General features: G+C 44.5%; 2 protein-coding genes across 7 annotated transcripts in view; one reads left to right on the plus strand and one right to left on the minus strand.

The window, feature by feature from the left end:
• baz2ba (bromodomain adjacent to zinc finger domain, 2Ba) overlaps positions 1 to 545 on the minus strand; it is a 65,532-nt gene extending 64,987 nt beyond the window's left edge. For both annotated transcript variants that reach the window (XM_056412218.1, XM_056412217.1), the window contains exon 1: positions 280 to 545. The gene's annotated coding sequence lies outside the window, so the exon portion shown is untranslated. The remainder of the gene's footprint in view (positions 1 to 279) is intronic.
• Positions 546 to 13,021: 12,476 nt separating this feature from the next.
• Positions 13,022 to 20,903, plus strand: marchf7 (membrane-associated ring finger (C3HC4) 7). Of its 5 annotated transcripts, none has more exons than XM_056412348.1 (11): positions 13,022 to 13,077; positions 14,823 to 15,015; positions 16,067 to 16,213; positions 16,339 to 16,501; positions 17,164 to 17,355; positions 17,448 to 18,597; positions 18,932 to 19,101; positions 19,208 to 19,311; positions 19,577 to 19,681; positions 20,133 to 20,181; positions 20,341 to 20,903. In XM_056412348.1, the coding sequence occupies exons 2-11, from the start codon at positions 14,833 to 14,835 to the stop codon at positions 20,430 to 20,432; spliced, it is 2,355 nt and encodes a 784-aa protein (XP_056268323.1). In that variant the 5' UTR covers positions 13,022 to 13,077; positions 14,823 to 14,832; the 3' UTR covers positions 20,433 to 20,903. The 5 variants fall into 5 exon arrangements, with proteins under 5 accessions (XP_056268323.1, XP_056268325.1, XP_056268326.1 ...); XM_056412349.1 differs by lacking the exon at positions 13,022 to 13,077 and adding an exon at positions 13,095 to 14,740; XM_056412350.1 differs by lacking the exon at positions 20,133 to 20,181.
• The last annotated feature ends 704 nt before the right edge of the window (positions 20,904 to 21,607 follow it).

Raw genomic sequence — 21,607 nt, forward strand, 5'->3', positions numbered from 1 at the left:
GAGAAAGGAAGAAGAAGAGAAAAACACTTCGTTTTCTATATTAAAGAGCACGAAAAACAAGTTTACACGTTCGCCCGAATGTACCGGGAGCGAAAACACCGACCGGGTGAATTACACCGTAACACGAGCAACTATCTATTAACCAGTGTACATAAACCGGGAGAGATAAAAACAGAAAGAAGAGAAGCGAAGAAAGTAGAGACGAAGCTGGAGCTCTCCGCAGCCCGTCGCTCGCGCTGTGATGAGGGGAAAACAACGTCAGTGAAATAAAACACTTACCTTTTTTTTGTTTCGACACTTTACTTATTTCCAACGTGGGTTTTTAGTTCAACTGTCACTTCGGGTTCGGTCTTCTTCGCGACTCTTTTTTCCCTTGGTCGGTTTTGGTTATGAAAGAGAGGTCGGGGACGAATGATAAAGAAGGGAATTGGGCAGTAATTGAGTCTCGGTGTGTGAGTGTGTGAGTGAGTGTGTGTGTTAGTTACTAACAGCAGATTGAAGGAGACTCTTCTCAAGGTTTATTCAGCTCCACTTCAAGGAACCGACCTGACGTCAGCTCACTACTGCCACACAAAGAAAACTTATTATTTGTGCAGCGGCCGCAGTCGGCGAGGGATTCAGTTATTGACCGTTATTACTTTAAATGCGACGTTGTCATTAGGGATGTAGCGGTAACTTTAGTTATCTTGTCGTTAGGGGCGCCTTAAAGCGCACGGACCTATGGCGATTATCGGCCACTAGAGTAAACAAATAACGTAATAAATAGGCTGCGGTTAAAATATATAATATCTAATAATTTATTTTTATTTTTATTAAAACCATAATTTCAGTTTTCTCTTCTAAAAGGCACAACTTTAATGTAACTTTGATCAGTCTGATTAAATATGTTTTATGTCGATTATGGTTCGAATGTATGCATTGAAGGTGGATTTACAGAAACGACATCACGTTATACCTGCATGCAGTGTAGCCTCAGTCCTCTTCACGTTTCAGACAACAACGCTTGATTCTGTTTTCTTTATGGATATTTTGTTTTAATAGTTACATAAATTAGGTTCAGTATTAGAACAACCTGGTACCAGAGAATATTTGCATTTTTCCTTGTTAAATGACTTCATCGATTACACATCATGATGGTTTATATTAGAAAACTGATAGCTCTGCCAGGTGAAGTTGGACTCATCAGTGATTCAATATTTTTTTAAAGGCTGATTGTAATATTATCATTCACACACTTGCTCATATATGTACAGTTATTATTTGTTTAATGAGTTCAATCCAGCTATGTATCTTGATTCAAAATGTATAACATGTATGCACAACTATATCTATCCATCCATCTATCTATCTAACCATTTATCCATCTATCTATCTAAATTACAGTCATTTCTAAATACTCAGTCTCTAAAACTCCTTGTGTCTCTCAGTATTAACTGACCAAATAATGATCCCTCAGAAGACGATACATGATCAAACAAAAACAAGGCATTTACCAAACAAAACGAGAAATGGGACAGATCTTCCTCAGGATAGGATCAATACATTGCCTGGCAAAGACAGCCATCTGGGCCTATAATTGTATGCTTTACCTCCTCTTCTGAACACACAATAAGCAACAGGCTGAAAGCAGGCCCTCTGACCCAGACTGGGTTTCCAGACGGGGGAAGATTATTTCATTCAACTGGAAAACAACAAGGGGGTGGGGTGGTAGGGAGCTTTTTTTTTTTTTTTTGCAGATGGAGTGGGCAACTGTTCCTATACGCCCCACCCTGCTGAAGAAGAGGATGGGTCACAGATCCAGAGCCAACTGGTGTGTGTCTTTCTACACGTCACCCCTGCTTGTATCCATTTCAATGCACATTATACTGGATTAACAAACAGTTCGCTGTTAGTTTATACACACCTCATAAATCACATGCAAACAATGAACTCATTGTTAGAGGCGTGATGGAGTGTTGGTTTACAGGCACATTCATATGAATGCTTCATAAACATTATGAATGACCATAAATGTATCCTGTCTCGTCCTCTCCGTCGTTATGTCACAGCCTCCCAAAAGTGTCACCCTGACGGTTTTGATGTCGCTGCAAGAATTGCAAAGATGTTACTCCAAGATCATTTTTTTGTATAAAAAGAGGAGGGGGGGAAAAGGTGCTGGTGGGGGGTGGAGTCTGATAAAACATTCATGATCACCCGAGTTTGGAGGATGGACACAGAACCCCTTATTCAGCTTGTGCTGTGCAGTTAAAGCCATTTTATAAGCTTGCTCTCCATGTTCTTTGGTCATTGATTTTCTTCTCTGCCCCTTTCCATTACCTGTTGAGATGGGGGGTTTTGCTCTTCTTCAAACACGCACACACACACACACACACACACACACACACAATCCTCTCAATCTGTCTCTCTAGCCACTGGCACCCTGGTGTATTTCTTCATCTCCTCCGCCTCTCGTAGCAGGAATGACAGGCCATGAGGAATGACAGTGGCTCTGTTTGTCATACAGTAGCAGCAAGAAGCAAAGATTTTTTAATTGCATTGGAGAATCTTCATTAAAGAGAGCACATGGGGGCGGGGATTGGGGAGAGGGCGGTGTCGGGGGGCACTCTGAGCATCGTCATTAGGAGAAGGCACTCGCAGCATAGAAGGGTGGGCCCTCTTTGCATGCACACTGAGAATGCCTGCCGTACCTCGGTCATTTGTAACATAATAAGTGCCAGCACAATGACTGCAATGCGAGAAAGCACACCACAGGGAAGAGAAGGGGGAAGGGAGACAGCATGTCTGTCTAAAAGAGGGACTTTTTTTGGTCTTGATTAGAAAGTATAATGAGCCACTAAAGAAACAGGAGAAGAAAAAATAGATCTCTCCTGAGACTGATGGAAAACAAATTAATGTGGTGATTTGGATTTAATTATTATTTTTCTATTAGTCCGCCATGCAAAGACAGGGACAGCCGTCAGAAGCGAGTAGCTGTGCTTGCATTTATTGATTTTTGCCCAGACATATTCGGGGAATACAGATTCATCTGCTCTCCTCCCCACACAATTCGCGATGTGGGATTCCATTAACACAAGAAGCTTCCAGCAACTCTGAGATGTTTAATGTGAACACTATAAATGGGGCTTAAAATAGTGTTCACACGCAAGAAAAAGTGGCCTCAGGATGTCTTTTTTTCATGCAATGAATTAGGCCTCACTTACTGTTGTGTCCTACATAATAACTATTAAATAAACACCCAATAAATTAAATGAAGAAAATGCTCTGCTGTATGGAGTCAGGAAAGCGGTATTGTTCCCCTTTGCCGCCAACATTTCACACCGCGATAATAGTTGAGTTTAATGTAATCTTTTGTTTTGGATTCATGTAAGAAACCAGCGCCCGGACTGTGATTATTCTTCTTGTCCGTGTCGCGTCTCGTCTCTGCTGCATTCTTTCAATACATCAGTGGTCCTGAACACAAGGCCTTGTGAGATGTAATGATTTGCAAAGTCAATGATTTGAACTGCCTGTGTGATTAAAGCACAAGGGACCAATTTGCGGCAGCTATAGAATATTGGTAATAGTGCTCATATTCTCTCGCTGATGCGAAATTCAGCAATTATGCCAGATGAACGCCGTTATCGATCGGTATCCGATCATCCCCTGACTGAAAAAGGTTTGCAGTCGATGAAATGGCTTCGACTGTGTGGACCCAATAACAGAACTACGCCTAATGGCATATAGGAATCCATGTGACGGTGAAATGTGAATTAATCAGCAACCTTTAACCCCACAGGCACTGCAGGAAGCAGGTTCAGGGATGAAACAAGTGTTTTTGGAACACAAATTATTTTTTAGCCACCCTAATGTCGGCATTATGAATTGTAAAAACATTTCAGCTCAGTGTGCAGTAAATGCAAATGGGAAAAACTCGATAAAAAGTGATTTGGAGGATCAGCTAATAATGTTTTCTGACTAACAAACCACTGCACGGTTGAAATGAGTGCACTCAGAGAGTGCTTATTGTGGTGAATGTAACGGAGCAGAACCCTCTGCTGCGTGATGTAATACACAGAAGGGAGAAATCATCATAATAGCAGAGTAGTAGAGTGACTCATTCCTTGATGAGGTACATTCACACTGTCACTCAGTGAGGAGATGCTGTCTGTGTGCACATGTTGTCAGTGTGTGACAGAGGTAGAGAGACAGAGAGAGAGAGAGAGAGCATTAGCATGTTGCTTTTCTGGGAATGAGGAGTCATTTGTGCCAGGAAAGTGGAGAAACAAGTCCCGGCCCTACAGTGATGCATCCCTCCATGAAGAATTAGATCACAAATAAATGTCACCCCAACCCGAGTCAAGCCAAACGTCCTTGGATCACATCTTTGCCCACGTCAGTGTGTACACACGACACACAAAATGTCAGCAGATTTTCCATTTGCTAAATCTTTGCTAAGTGCAGGGGTTTAGCGAAGATAATCAAACTAGTATTTTCAGTCCAGGTGAATATCACACAGGAGGAGCCCTGCTGCTGAATACAGTTAACTACAGTGCTTGTGGTTTATTCAACTTAGATTAAAGTGGCGTAACATTTCCCCTCATTCATAGGGTTGAAACTGACGTAACAACAAGGAAGAAAAAGACACACACACACACATACAAACTGATATAACTTACATTCTGTGACTTTGATTTCTCTCATTGTGGGGGGTTTTTCAGACCCATGAAGCCGAGGGCATTTTTACGAAGGAAATGACTTTCACAGTTGAATTTCGAGCTTTAGCGCTGTATTTATCACAGTTTACATACAAACAGCATTGATTTGGGTCCACTGGACTTGCATGTCTTTGGCAGTGCAGTATAATTTGATAGGTAAGTGCCCGTTACTGAGGTGATGCTGTTTCCCTCGATTTCTTCTGTGACCCACATAGAAAGCCACATGGCATTAGTTAGACGCTGTGGAGCAGTTGTAACACCAGTCAGTTGGTTTTGTTTTTCAGTCTCTTCCAACAAAATGCACAAGGTCCAAACACACTCACGTGTTTTTGAATAATGCACGGTCATTACCTGGAATATAAGAGACATTATTGTAATTCCATGGAGACCAGACACACTTCTATTAATTCACCCAGTAGTATTTTGTAACGCATAGGTAAGCTACCTTTTATGGGATTCCACTGAAATGCTAATCCGGAGGCTCTGGGCTCATATTGACAAACATCATTGTTGGCCTAATCAGTCTTCAGAGATTTAAACAGTGTTCATAATCAACAGCCGTACAGCTCCCTTGTTCTTTTTAAGCGTTTACTTTCACAGGTTTGATTTGGCAGAGTTCCCTGAAAATGTGGATCAAAGCACACGGAATAAAGTAAAATGCGCTGCAGTGGGTTGAAAGTGTTGCTCGTAACTAATCATAAATTAGCCATGCCTTGTGTTACATGACCAGAATGTGTGTGTGAACAGCGACTTTATAGGGACTCGCCAAACTCACATGAGTGAGGATTTGGCCCCTTTTAATAATGTGGCATTAGCCCTAGTTATGCAACAACTACAACAAGTCAAGCATTTGTGATGCAAAAAAGACTTCAACCCTGATATAGTGACAGCTTTGGAGGTTATTGTGTCTTACGATTAAAACTAAAAGACCTTGAAATTCTAAATTTCACGAGTGGTGTTGAAACGGCCAACGGGCTTTTCAAAGATTGTGAAATGAATCAGTTCCTTGTCCGTTGTAGAAATCGACGAGTGTTCATGAGGAAACTTCTCGCGTTGGAGAGGACGTGTTCTATTAAAACCTAAATTGGTGAAGTAGAAAAAGAGCCAAAGGAAATAGGAGAACGTTACTGTTTTGACAACATAAAAAGAGAATTATTAAATTAAATGGTGCGTCTGAGAGGTTGAGTTTGGTACAAGAAGAGTAGAAAAACAACTGTGAATGTGTTCCATTCTCTTGGAATGTGTCGACGGTATTCTCAACACCTGTCAAGGTAATGCACTGCTACTATTACTACTGCTGGCACATACATCCATACTGCGGCTATTCAGCGAAACTGAAATAATTACAACTCGGATTCGAGGTATGTTGCGTGCCTCCATAACTGTAAAAAGCATCTTTAAACACGAGTGGTTTCAGCACCCGCGCTCGAGCACATGTCAAGCAGATCTTACTGAACACACAACCCTGGGCCTGATTTGTTGTGCATACCAGTTTGTGTGCTAGGTTTGACTTTGGTTTGTCCTTCATGTTTGATCATGTTTGTTATCTTTTCTCCATAGAAATAAAAGCAGAATGCCCAAACAAATCCAATGTAAAATTGATACTAATACATTGTTTCAGGATGCTACTTATGGTCTAATTATAGACCTTAAAGTCTCATTTAAATGCAGGGGAAAATGTCATTGCATAACATATGAGCTATTTTCAGATAGAGCGTGTGGAGACCATCAAAAATCCATCTATTGAACAAGCTTTCATATTTATGTGTTTGAGCCTGTTAGAAAGCCTATTATAAAATGTATGAAAAAAAAATCCCCCCCTGCAGACATAATGTCCACATGCATAATGCTGGCCAGCATGCAAAGTATTTTTAATCAGCAAATGCATAAAATGAGACCAAATGTCGGCAATACTTTAAGGTTGTGTTTGGAGAGATCGGAGCTCCCGCGGCTGAACATGTTTCATTTAGTATTGAGAGAAAAGATGCAACTTCCCCGACAAAATTGAGTGATTGATATGCAAAGCATGAGATTATTAAAGCCACATGAACAACCTCCCCCCATCCTCTCACAACATTGGCTGGATCTTGAATAATGTCCACGATATTTCAAGGTAGAAATGAGAAACAACGAAGCAAAATAGTCATAATTTTGTATTCAGCAAAGAATAACAAAGGCATGAGGGTTTCCATTTTTTCTCATTTACAGAAAGGTTGAACATTTGTCTGTTTGTGTTTTAACAAAGAGACTTTTTCGAGAAAAAAAACATTGTGTTGAAAGATAAACCTCCTTATGGCGCCCAACAGCACACTAAAATCCCCAACTTTACTGAGAACATCAGCAGTGAGCTGAGAGGAATCTTGTGGATTTATAGGTGTTATTGGTCACAATAACAAAATCAGAAAGTGCGTCTTCACTGACCGATAAACGTGGCAATCCCTCAGAGCCTCGTGGGAGGGAATTCTTTACAGAAATTCCAACAATTAAGCCGACTGAATCAAAAGTACAAGACCAATACACAGTGTGGTGCCTACGTGCCATGAGTGACAACGATGCGGATAGCTGAAGTCAAAAGGTGATTACATCTGTCAGTCAGCCTGTCACACCGGCATGTTGGGAAAGTTTCATTATGAATAATAAATTAACCCCGTAGGATATACGATGGTATCAAAGAGAGCATCATCTCTTGGATATGAAATGCAGGTTTGTTGTGAAATAATAAACTCATTTACAGCGTTACAGTCCTTTATATGCCCATCGAGCCTCCTGGACAACTACTAATTTAAACTAACTCCACACTTATTCCCCGGAGCAAATTACTATTCATTTGAAACATGACTGTAAATATGGGTGTTTCTATTAGTGTGACTGTGTGTGTTTGTATTAATAATTAAATGGCTCCATTCATTTATTTAATTGGCAAAATATATTATTCAACAGACACAGTTCACAGTTCACATCGAACTGAAGTCTTATTACGGCTCAGCAGGACTAGTTACTGAATAATAATTATGATAATAATGATAATAATAATAATAATAAATAAAACATTGACCGTTGATGTTGAGCAGGAACTGTAGAGATGCAATAGTTATTAGTCCAAGAATGAAATAGTGGAAACATGTAATACATCTTTTATTGCAGTGCTTAATAAATGACACAAAACAACCCGGACAGCGAGGTGAAGAACACGTCCTTTGTCAGATTGCTCCAACGATCTGCTCGCTGGAGAGCCTCTGAACTGAGACTTGGTGGGCCCGAGGGGCCGGTCTTAAGACGGTTTTAGGACCCATGAAAACAGGCCCTGTGTTAATTAATACTGGCAGGCCACTGTTCCTCCTGGCTGCATGCAGGCAGACATCCTGGCCTGCCCTCAGTGACGCCTGGTCAAAAATAGGGCACCACACAGCCCAGTAATGATCACAATGGTGACATCATCTCTGCCTTCAATGTGCTCTCCCCTCAGTGCTCATCTGAACAAAGAGCAGCAGGCAGTGTATGCAGGGAGGCAGATGTCACTTTGTTAACGTTAAGACCAACAAATGTTCTTCGAAATCCTCGGAAAATCCTCTTTAGCGGCCGGCGATTTGGGGGGAAACATTGCTCCGCTGAAACAAAGTCACTCAGCATCAGGTGTGTGACTTGGTTTCCATTTGGCCTGGAACACATTTAAAGACAACACCTCCCACTGATACGACTTAAAGTCGCTGATTGCCCTATGAGAGAAGAATGTCCGCAAATAGCTCACGAGCATTTTGACGGTGCCCCCTCAAACATGTGACCCAAAGTGTTAACACATGTGGCCTTGCTTTCCCCCCCATTGTTGCTGATCTTTTGTCTGCAGTCCTGCGTTTTGAAGCGGGCCCATACACACTTTGAATACAGCCCGGCGGCATATTCAATTGAGTAAAGACTCACCAAAAGAAATAAAAACACTAACACATCGTCTGCCCAAGCTGCTCAAAGATCATCAGGAACAGAAATAGTGCACCGTAAGCACTGAACTCCACACAACTCTGTGGCCTGAGGTTTGTTGTTCTGTAAAACCTTTAAAAAAAGAAAGATCTCTTGGTGAGGAGGTTTCTAAAAGCAACACAACAGAGGACATTCCACCGAGACAAGGACTTACAATATGTGCTTAGTAAGTTTGTGTTGCGTCTTTGATTTTTTTACGCTGGAAATAACTCCCGGCCTAAGCCTGGACGCTTCTTCCTAGAGGTCTCTCTCAGAGGGCACAGACTCTTGCTCTTTGTGCTCTCTGGGACACTGGGATCGTATTGTAACTCGCCTATAAACCAGCCTTTTGTGGCATTCATGTGTCTTCACAAACAGAGAGAGCGGGCGGGAGAGAGAGGGAGGAAGGGCAGGGAGGCAGCGAGAGGGAGAGGAAGCAGATTCTGAAGATCTGGACGAGCCGTGGGAAAAAAGGGGTTTTGCGGAGGAAAAGCAAGAAATGTCTCGGGACATTCCTTTGTGATTACACAGACCTGGACAAATCCAGACATTCTTGCAGTTATTCGGTGTCTTCCAGTTGAAGTTAATTGCACAAGCAGAGTGTGAACATCAACATCTCTTTGTGAAAACCTATTTATTTAAAGCCTTCTGATTCGGAAAAGCAGTGCAAACTTGAGGTAAAAGTCACCATTAGTATTAGTATTATTAGTATTCCTTGTTATTGTAGAAGGAAACTCAGATTTTGCACCAACATGTATGGCTGGAACAAAGAGCTCAGAGAGGCAGGTAGGTATGCGTCTCATATGCACAACACATAAACGAGAGGAGTCAGGTAAGAGGAGGCACATCTCAGGTTACATGCCCATGATCTTATGGCGGAAAGAGTTAGCAGGGCCCAGTGGGTGAGGATATGGAGTGTGTTGGGGGGGGGGGGTGCTCTTCCCTTGTAACAGCTAGCATGAATGAGAATCAGCTTCAAGGAATGCTCCGTTATCATCCTATCAGCAGCACTGGGGGAGGAGAGATTGCAGTCTCTCTTAAAGAAGAAGAAAAGGGGTGGGGGCAGGAGGGGGGGCAGTGGCCTGCACACCCGCAATTGGTTTGCGCATCCTCCTCCCCAATTCACCAGAGCGTGCACTTCCTCATTTGTCTAGGTCGTGCGTCCTTTTTGTCAGTAATTAATCTGCTGCGCCGCCCTCCCATATTTATCCTTTTCACTCTCACTTCTCCTTCACCTCTGGTTCCGCTCGCCTCGGCTCCGTTGACACCGGGCCTGATCGCCGCTCACCGGTGTACACACGCGACTCCTGGTGGCTCGCCGGGCCTTCGTTTTACCGAGCACATGAGTGTCTCGTTGACCTTCACATTATTATGCATCTGCCGCGCAACAGTGCTGCCTCTTCGCTGCAACTGACCTTTCTGAGCCCGCACACACACACACACACACACACACAAAACGAAGTGTGTTACAGTTTCAAATGATATCTTAATTGTACTCAAAATAACCAACACAAGGTAAACAAAATAAATAGAAAGTATTATGTACAGGGTTTTTCTTGATTAGATGAAGATTAAAGTATGCACATCGAATGAACGTCGCTAATCCTGGATTTACCGTGACTGACGACCGGATCTGCGAGGCCTTTTAAAAACAATTATTCAAATCAATCTAATTAAACCTGTTGAAATGGGCTTTAATTGCCTGCCTGACTAAACAAACAGCAAGTTTTGGCAGGCAAATAAAACAAGTGCATGTAACGAGTGTGTGTGTGCGTGTTGGGTGGGGGGGGGGGGGGCGGCGTGAACTGCAGCGCCCCTCGGTGGTTCAGTTTTCTCTGGTTTTTATAATGACGTCAGCCCTGGATTGCACTCTGTATATATCATGCACTATAAGTGTGCGTGCATGTGTGTGTGTTATTTTTGTCTTGACAGAAAATGACCCAGATTTCCAAGTGTCGTGGGATCATTATAACAGCAACAACATAAACAAAGAGCACACACGACAATTACAAAGCTGCCTGGTAATATATGCATTTCGTATGCAATCTGCACACGGCTTTACATAAAAGAGGCCACTTCAAATTATTTTAGAATCAATAGCTATACTATCCTCCATATGTCACAGAACCTTATCTGTTTAAAAAACACTGGTGTATAATATGATCATTTCATATTTTTGAATCTCAGATCTCCCTCCATCTAGCCAACAGACATCTAGCGCTGCTATCAGCTATCCAATATATGCAAACATGCCTGAAAATATACACATATTACAAAAACAATGATCACATGCAGCCAACAAATCAATTATTAAAATACAGAACTTGTAATACAGATTGCACCATGCACAATGTATTGACTTGTTTACGACAACCACCACTGTTCACCATGTAGTATGTGAGATTATTGACATGATTCACTGTTCCTGCTGCTTATTAAAGCATATGTTTGCACTTATCCTCATATTAGTGCATAATGCATGGAGACAATTTGTTTTGTACTTATTGTGTTTCATACCGTGCATTAGATCCACCTCTGAAATGTCCGCCTCCACCAATGATGAAGCTGCTTTGAAACCCCTGTTCCCCTCAACACAAAGTTTCTCTGGGTAATAACACAGACTCAATTGCAAACAGTTTTGATAAAAAGATGAAAAGAAGCTTTCTACTGTATAAGCGTGCTCTGATAAGGTTATCGCTCTGCTCCAAATCTTTTGTCTTTGGGAGGAGATGTTAAATTATTAGACGTGTTTTCTATGTCCATGCCTCGCATAGAAAAAAAACATTTGTTCAGCATTTGGCATTTGCTCAGTAGTGCTGGAAAGCATGTAAGTAGCTGTAAGCAAAGTTTTCACTTATTAATTTGGACTTGTATTCACAGCGTCCCCCTTGGGGCAGTCATTTCAAAATGTCAGAATGCCATGTGCACGTCAGGCGCATCACATGCCCCAGTTTAGTCAAAATCGGGTTAGTGAGATATTATAATATAAAATAAATGTATTTTAAGCCAATAACTGCAATTTAAAACTGCTACAATTGAGATTTTTCATGTATTAATTCAACATTTTAACGCATGTACGGGAATAGATCAAAGAAAAGAAAAGAAAAGAAAAAAATCTAAGGATTCACACACTGTTTGAGCTCTCTCCTTCCATACCACACTATTATATTCCTTTATCACATCCTTGTACGATTCACTTCTCATTGTACTGTATCAAGCGTTGTATGCTGGATTAATGTCGCCACTCATCACATCAGGAAGTTGACGAGTGTGAGGTTTATCAAGCCAGTATTCTGTAATCGTAATAACCAGATGTCAAACAATGATGGAAATAAGTCATTGCTGTACGTACAAGAAATTATGACTTTCCTTAAGTTAACTTTGAAGTACATCAGCAACATATATTCGTTTCAGGTAAACAAAAAAGGCTTAGAAATGCCCCTTTCAGAATATTGAGAATATTATTATATTATAAAAAATTAAGCATGTTATTGTATTTTTTATTTACTGTGAGGTAGTTTAGCATACTTATTATTTCATAAGACTACGATTTGTTTTGTTAGTAAATTTGTATTTTGTTGGTAAATTTTAATTAGCAAAGTATAATGAAAAGCACAATATTTATCTTTAAGTACAAATGCAAACACAATAAAGTTTCATGGATCGCGCAAACATCATATACGGAACCTGTTTTATTTCTTATAGTTTAAAACCATTAATAAGAAACACATATTTGTCTAGTGCACAAGAACTTCATTTCTTTCCCGCCATATAGAGAGTGGCAAGACTTTTTTAGGATTGTACACACACATCCTCATGAAGCACCTGGTCGGCCTGATGTGTTTGAGTGCTTGAGCATCTCCTGAAGCCTGCTTTGAAAACAGAAAAAACAAATCAAAATTGAGGCCCACGTTTTTATATATATATACATGTGCCTTATATTTTCAGAAAGTGTCAGACTCACTGATTGTATCTTATTCTTCAAGTTGGGTTTAATGGGTTTATTCCAGAGCCCAAATGCTGTATTTAACTGAGCAAGTGTGCGTGTGCCTGTGTTGGCCTAACACCTAATATTAGCGTTGGAAGACAAACAAAACGAGAATGTGATTTACTTCCTTACCTACGCCACATGGGGGCGCTGTTGGACTTTGCTTGGGATTTACATTTATTTGAGGCGTCAAACACGGTAAAAGGTTTCTTTTTATCAGTGCCATAAATGTGTCTGCTCCTCTTTTGGTGCATCAATGTATCCCTTCTAAATAATAAAACCCAGAACCACAACCCGGGGATGAGTCGTGATAATGGCCCAGGAGCAGTCCTCCCAACCACTCCCTCCGGGTCAAGTCACGTGACCGCCTGTGTTAACAGCAGTCCGCACAGACGCCATTGCTCCTGTTGTGCTAGAAGCGAGGACGACCGAAACCAAAAGGTGAGGATGTTGACGTCGAGTCGGGAACGAACGCAGCGTTAACCGGTCGCCTCACACGATTAACACGCTCGCAGTTGACGTCGAAATTAGCGCCACTGATTAGTTACCGTAAAAATGTCTCGAACTAACGACAAGCTAACCGGGGCTGCCTCGAAGCGAGCGTTCACCGAGATGTCAGCTGCTGCAGCGAACCCTTCAAACCTAACCGCGAGAGGTGGCTAGTTTATTCTTCATTAACTAACGTTAGATACGTTAGTCTCGCGGTGACGTTAACGAGGAGCTGAGCGTCGCATATGACACGTTAGCGACACACCGGGTATGTTAATGGAGACAACACGAGGCTACGGTTAATGCTAATTGTCACCGTTTAAATATGTACACGGTGCTGCACAACTGGTGTTCCGCTGACGTTAACTGGTTAGCTTTCTCGCCAGGTAACAGGGAGCTAGTTAGCCGTCTTCCGCAGGTTGGTTGAGACCGACGGTAAAAAAACATCGATCACCAGCCAGCGTGTCTGGCTGCAGGAGCAGCAGCAGGCGCGGTGATGCTGGCTCGCGTAACAAACACATCACGTGACCAAGGTGACGCTTGAAGCTCATGACTAAACTGTCTCTCGGCTGTTTAATTGCCGTCCCCGTTGTGACGTCATGGCTCCAGCACTGAATACTCGGCTTGGCTCCAGGTCTTGTGATCCAGTCTTCATTTGGGAGGGTCATTTTGACGTCTTTAAAGCCACTGCAACACATCCTTGCCTCACAACGACGACCACGTGATGGTTGTGCAGGCTGTGGCTCGTGACGCTGTTTCATTGCGTTTCCCTCGTGAAGCACCTTTCTGTTGGGGTGAACCCAACCCAACAGCACCTCAGCCCCTTCCCCGCTACATGAACTCAACCTTTATGATATATTACTCTGTGAAAGTAGGATTCATGGCAGGGAGTTTGTTTCTCAGGAGACGTGACATCTGAGGCTTGTTACGTAGACATGACCAGCAGCAACTCGTAGTTTAACCACACCGACACATGTTTGATCTCTTTGTTGTCTTCTTTAACACTTACTCCCTCGACTACTCCAAGTGTTTTGGCTATTTTATTTGTTGATAAATGCCTTTTATTCTATGTTGGTAGCTTGACAGCCTTGTCCTGCCGGTCGTTTCAGTCCGACAGGCCGCTGGCTCGCCGAGCTATCTTTGACCACAGGTGCCTCATGTCCGTGGATCCATATCACTACCAGGGAGTAACTCTTACTGAACCACCCGATGTGGGAAACTCCCAACTCTTCCTTTCAGGTCCACCGGTGCCTCTGACTTGCACCACAGGTTACTTGAATACAAAAAAGAGAATATTACAATTTTCTTTTCTGCACTATGTGCTGAATTTCGTAATGCAGCTCAATAAGATGTGATCCCAGTGTCTCATAAGTGTTGCAGAGTGTCTCGCTTGTTCAGACGCACTGCTCAGAGTGCGAGCGCTCGCTCAATGGAAGTGTCATGTTCATGTGACAGAGTTCAGAGTCCCAAAGATAGGCGCTGGGATACCAAGTCCAGGAAGCAGCACAGTGGCAAGTCTCTCTTGTTTTGTTTCCAGAGACCCACTCGCACACCGCCCCACCAAACCTGGTGGTCACTAGACAGATGGAGAAGTCGCAGGCTCATGTCATTCAGGGTGGGAAATAAAAGATGCATTTGTGAGCGAGTTCTTGTCTAAACTATTGTGCAATAATATAAATCTGATTTCTCATCATCAGACAATCCGTGATGGACTCCAGGTCTCGCAGACTTCCTTTTTGTCTGCCCAGCTCCAGGCCGTCCTACACCTCCAGTCCCACAGTCTCCTCGCCGTCACTTGGATGCAGCCGGTTGTACAGCAGGGACACTGTGCTGAACAATGACCGCTTCCCGAGAACTTCGTCTGCTTACAAGGCCGACCTGGACCGCCAGGTAGGATGACTGCGCAGCCTCCGGGCTTATTGCACAGAAATGGCCTGAGGCTGGGATCCTTGCATCGCGTTGTTTCATACACAGTGCACCATCTAAACATTTGCATGCAGTGTACACAATTCAAATTGACTACACCACTGCCTTGAATTACTGTATGAGTACTGGTGTCCTAAATACGGTGCTTTTAGTTTCACACTCGATACAAATTGTGTTTTGCTGTCATTGTTGATGAACACCAGCTTAATTTAATTCGGCCTGGTATGCAAAGGTCATACGGTGACAATGTCAGCGGGAATAGAGGTTTAAGTTGGATCAAACGGTCAACAATTATACTTATGTCCACGTCCACCCGACTGTCTCAGTGTTTTTATTCCACTTGAGGCTTTACTGCCTTTCGGGTGTATTCCAGACAGGATGTTGAAGCAAGCTCTTTTCTCGCCGGTTCCCTCAGGCGCACGGTGCACTCGCTAGCGACAGATGTCAGCGAGCAACATCACACATGTTGGAGGTATTTTTATAGGGCAGCTTAGATTCCTTGGCACACGTTGTGTGTATTTCAGTCCTGCTGCTCGTCAGAGCCCCGTCTCGATGGATCGTGTTACCGCTGGCCGCTGTCCGGTTCCTGTTGGTTCCACAACAGGCCAACGAACCGCTAAGCTGGATTTTAAGTATTACAAATCTATATATGTTAACAAGGGGGACACATGTCTGCAGTCACACCATTGAAGGTTTCCTGTAGAGGTTTATTGTTGGCAAACAATTCGGTTTACATTCAGTGTTTCTTGCCCAAAACACACTGACTTGGTTGAAGGCCCGTCTCTCAACCATAAAACATGTTTCCAAAAGCAGATCTTCTGGATATTTAAAAACGTTGTTCACGTTGGCTTGCGGTCTTTTGCCTCGGCCCTTTGCTGAGTACACTTCATCAGAATGTTGCTCGCTAGCGTCACTTGAGATCGTGCGACTGTCCCACTGCGTGTTTGACTTTTCTCTCTGCCCGGGCACAAGCACCAACTAACGCTACTGCTTTGACCCTCTCTCCTCTCTGAAGAGTTCTCGCCTCCTCAGCTCGACCAGAGACTACGGCAGCGCCGCCAGTCGCTCCGCCAGCTGGAAGTTGCCCTCGTCTCTGACATCCTCCAGCAGATCTTCTGATCGCCCGCGGGCCGAACCCTCCCTCGGCAGCGGGAGCAAACTGGTACTGAAGCTGGACTGTGTCATTTGTTCACTGTGTGCCCAAATCCAGCCGTGGTCCGATGTACCGCCAACAAGATGTCATCGAAATATCAACGTGTCATTAAATGTCTGCCTTTATTTCCCCAGACTGATCCTGAGGGGAGGTTGGGGATGCGCTCCGGCCTCTTGAACGTCACTGATGATGGCGATACTAAAAGGGCCAAACTGTCGTACAACAACCGACTGTACTCGAGAACAGCCGGCAGCTCCGTGACAGGATCCACCTACTCCAGTGCCGGGCTTAGCAGAGGTACTCCATCGTAATAACTAGAACGGGCACTCGGTAGAGCGCATACCTTCACATATCACAAGATTGGGCATTGAATTATGAACATGTTGGCATTAGTTGCATGCCAATTGGATAGAAATTGACCGCGCTATGGTAAAAAGAAGATTTTGACCTTTTCATGACCTTGAACTTTGACCCGATCGATCCCAAAATCTAATCAAATGGTCCCCGGATAATAACCAATCATCCCACCAAATTTCATGCGATTCGGTTTAATACTTTTTTACTTATGTGAACAACATGCACGCACGCATACAAATACACGGCGATCAAAACATTACCGTCCACATTTTCAATGCGACGGTAATAATAAATAGCATATTTTAACAGTTCTTAAAGGAACCAGGCTCTGCACTCAAGTGATTAGCTACTGCTGGTCTTCATCGCCAAGCTGCAGCAACAAGTAAACTTGAAGTGGATCTTTTGAAACGGTGACGGCACCTGAACAACTTTTTATTTTGAGTTTAGATGTTGCTTGAGTTTCATTGTAATTGGGGACCGGGCTGCACCAGCTACTTGTAAAAGTATAAAAAGTTACTTAGTCTGAGTGTGAAACTCCTTTTTAGGTTATTAATAAATACAAGCAAGCACTTAACAGTGTCTCCTCTACTGTCTTATTTCAGTTGAAAAGCCGAAGGATGCGTGCGATTCGCCGTGGAGCTCATGCCGCTTCCTGTCGCGGTCGGCGGCGTCGTCGTCGTCTTCCTCCTCAAATCCGCTGTTGTCCAGGAGAGAGCTGGACACGAGGAACAAGCCCAGTCTGTCCGATTTGGGAGAAAGAAGGGGCCGGACTCCTGGATCGTCTTCCTCATTGTGTAGGCATACTTTGTGATGTGCACACTCTACCCATAATGCATTGTGACACATAAGCCAGTCTCTCACAAACCCGTCTCGTCCATCATTTCAGATCAGACGGACAGGGTGACCTCTACATACGCACAGGGAGCTCGTCCGAAAGAGACCGCCTACTATCCCTCCTTTTCTTCCTCGTACTCCTCCTCCTCCTCTGCTGCCAGAGAGAGCACCCTGAATCGCCATCTCTCATCTTCCACCTCCTACCGCTCTCCCCCTTTGGTGCGCGACTTCAGAACCCCGTCCCGCTTCCCGAGCGGCTCGTCCGCCCTCCACTCATCTGGGGACCAACCGAGGAGCCCAGAGTCCTCCTGGAGCATCTCCTCCCCTTACTCCTCGCACACCTCCAGGTACGCCGCTCCGCCGCCCCGGCCGGAGAGCGCCCTCCCCCCGAGGCCGGTCCCCGAGGGCGGCGAGCACGAGGGCCGCAGCTCCACTCGGCGCCTTCTGTCCCGTCTCTTCTCCCGGCGCTCCAGCCAAGACTCCTCCAGTGGGTCCTCCAGTGTCCGCTCCCTGGATGACGACAGCCCGTCCACGGGCGGAGAGTCCGTGGACGGCGACGAGGGGGCCAGGGTGTCGAGTGTGGAGGCCGACGCCAGAGGGTCGGCGGCCGCCCTGGGTAGCCTCAGGAGTCGTAGGGCGGACCTCGCCCCAATCCAGGAGAACAACAATGGCTATCGTCGCGGCCTGGCTCAGACAAGGACGCCGTCGTGGAGAGAGCCTGGCGTTGGCAGCAGCCATAGCAGCAGCGGAGGAGGAAGAGGAGGAAGAGGAGGAGGAGACGCAGTAGGAGGTGGCGGCGGCAGCAGCTACTCCTGGCTTTCTTCCTCCCTGCGTGGCCGCTGCCCCCCCCTCCTCTCTCGCCTCAGAAGACATCGGGACGAGAGTGCGCACTCTGCTGCCAGTGCAGAAGAAGGTCACGGCCGCCCGCGGCATTCACTCAGAAGGTGGGATGACCTCGAGCATAAAGCTACGCAGGAAGATGACGACGAAGATGAGGAGGAGGAAGACGACGACGAAGGAGCGGTTGGTCGCCCCTGCCGGCTCGAGGATGAGACGCTACCTGAAGAGGCCTCGGTTGCGTTCTCACCGCGCCGCAGAGTCGGAGTGGAAGACAACATTGGCGGTTCTGTGGCGCCGTTGGCTGAGAGCCAGCTGGAGAAACCCGGCACGGATCAGGAGAAGCTGCGCATGATCAAGGAGAGGTAACCGACGCCCACAGAAGAATTTATTGTGGTGATTGAGTAACGTAGAGCTGGATGAAACGCGTTGATTTGCTGACACAAAACCTTCCTCGGCTCGATAAAACACGTGTTGGACTGATGACACGTCGGTACTGGATGGCAATGATATATTTTTGTGTTTTTATTTCTCCGAGACAGAAAACTGATAGTCTTGCAAATGCCCCTAAAGTTATTTGCTAAGATTAACATATGAAGAAATTGAGTTGCTCTTTTTTATATTTGAAACGAGATTAAAAACAACTCAAGGAAACGAAGGTCCCGTCTCGAAGGCGTGACGCCGTGGTTCTCGCCGCAGGCTGCTGCTGGAGGACTCTGACGAGGACGAAGGCGACCTGTGCCGAATCTGCCAGATGGGGCAGGACTCAGCTTCCAACCCGCTGATCCAGCCGTGCCGCTGCGCCGGCAGCCTGCTGCACGTCCACCAGGACTGCATCAAGAGGTGGCTGCGCTCCAAGATCGGCTCAGGTACAGGCCCACCGCCACTCGCCTGCAGCCTCCACCAGAACCACGCCCCGCCAACCAAGTCTGCCTGTTGTCCTTTTTCTCTTCTTTTCTTCTTCTTTCCTTTTAGGCACCAACCTGGAGGCCATCACCACATGTGAACTCTGCAAGGAGAAACTACATCTGAACATCGACAACTTTGACATTCAGGAGTTATACAGGACCCATGTGCAAGTGAGTCACTGCTTTACTTAATTAATCAAAAGCAAAAAAATAATAAATAAACTGCTGAATGAAACTGGAACATGAATTTATGGAAACAAAGGGATCGGTGGTCTATTATTTAGCATATAAACATCTGAATAAGTTTGAACACACAAATCTCTGCCAAGCAGCTTTGAAACCGTTTGGGGGCTCTTGGCGGTCTTCTCTTTATCTTGCCAACCGTGTCCTGTACTCTGGGCACACACTCGCTGACCGCTGCTTCTTCCTGCTTCAGTCCGAATATGACGAGTTCATCAGCAGCGGCCTTTATCTGGTGGTGCTGCTGCATTTCTGTGAGCAGAGGTTCTCTGATGTCTTGGGAGCAGTCGATGCTGCTGGGGTGAGAACACACACACACACACGACTAGGTCTAACCCATATTGCTAATTCATCTCTACAGTTAGATGTATAATTATCGGAAAGAGCCTTTTCAGAGTCGGCCTGTCAGACTTCATTTGCGTGTCCAGGCGGTGGCGGCGCCAGAGAGTTCTCCTCAGTTTATGGCTCGGCTTTTCAGTGAGGATCCAATTAAAGCTCTCGTTAATGTGCCGGTTGCTAAGGATTCATTTTCTACTTCTTCAACCCTGACACACACACACACACACACACACACACACACACACACGCAGTAGCCCAGCCGCTCTAGTGTCATATTTAGCAGACGCACATTACGTCTTTCCCACACAACGAACCACCGACACTGAATGTAACGGTGATTGACGGAATATGAAAATGATGCAATGTGCCCGAATGCGAATCTTAAAGGGAAACTGCTTCCTCCTCTCACCCAGTTATTCAACCTGGTGAGAATTCTTCATGAACACATGGACAATCTTGAAAGTATGTTGCTCAACCCTTTCTCTTCCATGCTTCTGTATTTGTTGACAAGGCCGTCCTGATGTGCTGCAAGCATGCTTTCATCTGTCGTCACGTTTAAAGCCGCCATATTATTGTTTGTCGTACGGCGGTGTGATTGGACCTCATGTGACTGGGTTGCAGTTCCCCACGGCGAAAGTGACGAGGAGATGCGAGACAACAGACCGTCTATTGAGTTCTCTGACCTGGACGACGATCTCGAAGAGGAGTACTAATTATGTGAAAGTGGTGGATTGAGGGTAAAAAGAGAAGTGGGCTTTGTTGCTTTTGCAGATATGCAACTTCTAAATGAACGAGTGCATGATACATATTTTTGTTGACGCCACTGTATTTCTGTGAGTGCACTTTATTCAATTATACTTAAATAAAAGATGCAAGTCTTTTTCAACCAAAGGTGCTTTGTTTAAAAAGAAAAAAGGCAAGAATTGAAATGTCAAAGGACAACGGTGACAAGTTGGTACTTGTGAAGATGAAATGGATGCCTTTGGGAGACTATTAAACGTGTTGATTATTCCCTTTTTTATTTATCGTTTTCCTCCATCTGTCACCACTGACGATATGTTGAAAGAAAAGACGAGAACTTCACCCAATCAAACAAATGTCTCTGTTTCAGTGTTTGAAATGCTTTATGTATGTACAAATCTAGTTTAATGCATTTTGGAAATAAAGATTGAATGCAAACTGCCTTTTCTGATGTCCTGTTTATCATTTATTATATTTCCTGTTTTCTTCACATGGTGCAGGCACAATAGTTACAAACAGTCCCTTCTCTACTGCTGTTGAAGGTCGAGATAAATTGCTGCTCACTTGAGTTAAGAGCTCTCCACACCTGGAAGGCGCTGCCTCCGCCGACACATCGCCAGTAAATGAGACGGCGGTTCCACACCTGAGTGACTCAACCGCTCCGATTTGTCCATCGGTGAAACCAGATGGCAGCTCAGGCTGATGACCACGCTGCCGCTAAGTGACATGAGTCCATACACACTGAGCCACCTTTCCAGTCTGAATATTAGACTATCTGTAAAATCCTTGCTACAGCAGTTTATTTGGGTCCTCCTGACGACTTCGTCGTAGAGGAACCTATTGTTTTTCAAAGTTATTATTTTATCTAAAGAATGTTGCCCTTTTGCGGCCTTTATCATATCCCAAAAGTTATTAAATTGGACATGCATATCAGGATTGGCGAAAATCCCGATATTTTCAGGGTCTCTCATTTGTGGATCTAGAAATGTCTATAGCGCCCCCTAGAGTGCTTATACCCACGGATTTTGCCACAAATTACTGATTGGCTTGAGATTTTGCATACATGTCCGCATTGACCTGCTCTACAAAAAATAACGACCATAAGCTCCGCCTACAAAAAATGTCCGCCATTTTGAATTTTGTAAAC

The sequence above is a fragment of the Pseudoliparis swirei genome, chromosome 4, assembly GCF_029220125.1.
Source record: "Pseudoliparis swirei isolate HS2019 ecotype Mariana Trench chromosome 4, NWPU_hadal_v1, whole genome shotgun sequence".
Taxonomy (NCBI): Eukaryota; Metazoa; Chordata; class Actinopteri; order Perciformes; family Liparidae; genus Pseudoliparis; species Pseudoliparis swirei.